The 3,370-nt window shown below is 49.5% G+C and overlaps 1 protein-coding gene across 1 annotated transcript; it reads right to left on the bottom strand.

The window, feature by feature from the left end:
• Nucleotides 1-1,855: 1,855 nt before the first annotated feature.
• Nucleotides 1,856-2,829, bottom strand: LOC115307356 (olfactory receptor 14I1-like). The gene is given in 2 exon segments (XM_029959009.1): nt 1,856-1,920; nt 1,923-2,829. Coding segments are annotated over 2 exon segments (972 nt in total).
• Nucleotides 2,830-3,370: the final 541 nt, after the last annotated feature.

Genomic DNA, 3,370 nt, shown 5'->3' with positions numbered 1-3,370 from the left:
CCTCCCCTTGGTGCCTGCAGGGTTGTTTCTCCCCCATTTCTCTCACTCCTCTCTGGGTTGCAGCACCCTGGATTTTATCCTTTCTCCAAAGGGTGATCACACAGGTGCCTCTAGAATTGCATTTTGGTTTAGCTTTGGGCACTGGCTGGTCCATTTTGGAGCCACCTGAAACTGGCTCTCTCTGACACAGAGTCGACTCCTGATCTCCTCTTCCCTAAGGGAAACCTGCAGCCCCCTCCCTGCTACCAAACCTGATCCACAGGGTCACTCAAGTGCCCAGGAATACAGGAGGTCATTGAGCCCATTATTCCTCAGGCTGGTTAAACAAGACTTTGTCCTCTTCCTGTCCCTGACTGCAGGTTCTTTCTGTCATAGCAGAGCTGGGCTGGACCTCAGCCGTGCTTTGCTCCAGAGCCTGCTGGGGTGGGGGCAGATGGCAATGGAAGAGTTGGGTTGGACTGGATGATCCTTGTGGGTCCCTTCCACCTCAGCATATTCTCTCATTCTGTGTTTGTTTGGGTTTGGTTTGGTTGGGTTTGGTCTTTTTCCCTCCTTTTGATTTTCCTTTCCTCTGATCCATTAGTTTTTTCTTCATTGTCTTGGGCCTTGCTGGGCACCTGATGGCAGGACAAGTTTATCCAACTCACTCATCTTGACCACATTTTTGTCCAAGTCACCATTAACTAGACAAGGTTTCTCACAGACTCGCTGCAACTTGGTATCATCCACAAAGGAGTGGAAAGTGCATTTCATCCCATCATCCAGAGACATAATAAAGATGTTCCATAGGAATGGTCAAGGGCTGGTCCCTGATGGATGTCACCTGGGAATTGCTGCCAAGAGGAATTTGTGCCATGACTTTTGACCCTCATCAGTCATTCAACTTCCCACTCACCACATGTTTCACTTGTCCAGTCCAGCTCTCACCAGTCTGCCTCTAAGGAGATCACAGGAGACCATGTCCAGGGCCTTGCTGAAGTCTGGGCACACAACATCCCCTTCTATTCCCTCCCACAGGGGTTCTGCAATCCCTGCCTTATCCTTCCCATACCTGGGAATGGCTGCAGGAAGACTTGCCATATCCCCTTCCCTGCTGAGCCTGAGCAGTCTGGAACTCTGCCAACCCTCCTTGCTGCCCTGTTTGCAGACTGGTTCCATGTCTGCCTTTGCCAAGGCCCCAGGAAGCTCTGGGATGGCTCTGGCCTTTCCAAGTGCTTGGGAGAGGTCTGCCAGTGACACTGCCCAGCCTTCTCAATATCCCTGACACCAAAACCTTTTCTATTATCCCACAGTTTCAGTTTAGTGCTCAGGACACAACACATATTCTCATGGTTCTTCAGGAGAAAATTAGAAGGGATTTCATTATAGAGGTCAACGGGTGGAACAGCCCAATCTGGTCTGGCCCCACAGCAGTGCCCAGCCGAAGCTGCAGAGCCCCAGGCAGGTGACTTGGAGACCATTTGCCACTGGCCACCAGCACAGAACATCTGAACCAGCCCTCAGTCCCTCAAGTACCCCAGTGAGTTGCTTCCCTCACTGTTGTTGGAGGGATAATCTGGAAAAAAGAATTCAAGTCCTTTATTATACTCAGAGTTTGTGATTCCTCATGTACAGAATAATAAAGGCAGGAGGTTTGACAAAGAAGTTGCTGCAGGAACTTTTATTTTGTTTAAATGCACACAGAGAATGATTCCTCATTTACCCAATTGCAGGTCAAAACAAATAAGTAGAGAGTGAATCAGGTATGGGATATAGAATAAATTTCTGTGTTAACTTTAAAAGAGGAAAAATATAAGAAAACTCCCCCCCCCAACAGTCTCAAAAGCTTTAGAAGGCAGTCTGGGCCACTAAAGGGTTACACAATGAGTGTTCTGCAGAAGAAAAGACGCAGGTTTTTACTCCTGAAAAACATCCAGTCATCATTTTCCTCATGGCATCCTTGAGCTCCTGGTTCCTCAGGCTGTAGATGAGAGGGTTCAGTACTGGAGGCACCACTGAGTACAGAACTGCAACCACCAGATCCAGGGATGGGGAGGAGATGGAGGGGGGCTTCAGGTAGGCAAATGTGCCAGTGCTGACAAACAGGGAGACCACAGCCAGGTGAGGGAGGCACGTGGAAAAGGCTTTGTGCCGTCCCTGCTGAGAGGGGATCCTCAGCACAGCCCTGAAGATCTGCACATAGGAGAAAACAATGAAAATAAAACAACCAAACACTAAACAGGCAATAACCAAAATGAGCCCATTTTCCCTGCAGTAGCCTGAGTGTGAGCAGGAGAGCTTGAGGATGTGTGGGAGTTCACAGAAGAACTGGCCCAGGGCATTGCCATGGCACAGGGGCAGGGAAAATGTATTGACTGTGTGCAGCAGAGCATTGAGAAAGGCAGTGGCCCAGGCAGCTGCTGCCATGTGGGCACAAGCTCTGCTGCCCAGGAGGGTCCCGTAGTGCAGGGGTTTGCAGATGGCAGCGTAGCGGTCGTAGCACATGATGGTGAGGAGGAAATACTCTGCTGTGATGAAGAAGGCAAAGAAAAAGAGCTGTGCAGCACATCCTGTGTAGGAGATGGTTCTGGTGTCCCAGAGGGAATTGTGCATGGCTTTGGGGACAGTGGTGCAGATGCAGCCCAGGTCTGTGAGGGAGAGGTTGAGCAGGAAGAAGCCCATGGGGGTGTGCAGGTGGTGGTCACAGGCTACGGCGCTGAGGATGAGGCCGTTGGCCAGGAGGGCAGCCAGGGAGATGGCCAGGAAGAGCCAGAAGTGCAGGAGCTGCAGCTCCCGCCTGTCTGCGAATGCCAGGAGGAGGAACTGGGTGAGGGAGCTGCTGTTGGACATTTGCTGTTCCTTAGGACAGGGTCTGTTCAGAAAAGGAAACGACACAGAACAATTAGGAGATACCCCTCTCAGCAAAGATACTCCATCTTTCATAGTAATCTCCCAAAACCATTTGTATTTCCCTTATGCTGGCTCAGAGTGGTATGAGCATCAAGAGTTCTGCCCATGTGCTGCAAAGGGCTCAGCTTTGCTCTGCTGCAGTGGCAACATGGAGCTGGTTTTGACAGCTCTGATGATCACAAGAGATGTCAGATGTAACTTACCTTTAATAGAAAAGCTCCATTTCTGACCCCCTTACTCACAAGAGTGTGCTCTGCAGAACAGAGGTTTCTATTGTCTTTAGAATAATTCTTCTGTTAGATATGTTCCACCATTAAATCTGCAGAGTGTTCTTTTTAGGAGTAAAAATTCTCATTTTTATTGCTGAAAATGTAAAGAATCTTTAGAAAAGACAAGAGACAAAAGGGTTCAGCTCTCTGTGGTTTCAAGCAGAGCCAGGAGAGCTGCAGAGTTCTTTAGCCTGTTTCCCATCTGCCCTGCT

This window comes from Manacus vitellinus, unplaced genomic scaffold (assembly GCF_001715985.3).
Source record: "Manacus vitellinus isolate BGI_N305 unplaced genomic scaffold, ASM171598v3 ctg7180002434589_pilon, whole genome shotgun sequence".
Lineage (NCBI taxonomy): Eukaryota > Metazoa > Chordata > Aves > Passeriformes > Pipridae > Manacus > Manacus vitellinus.
Note: the sequence above shows the minus strand (reverse complement) of the source record. Positions and strands in the feature narration are given on the sequence as shown.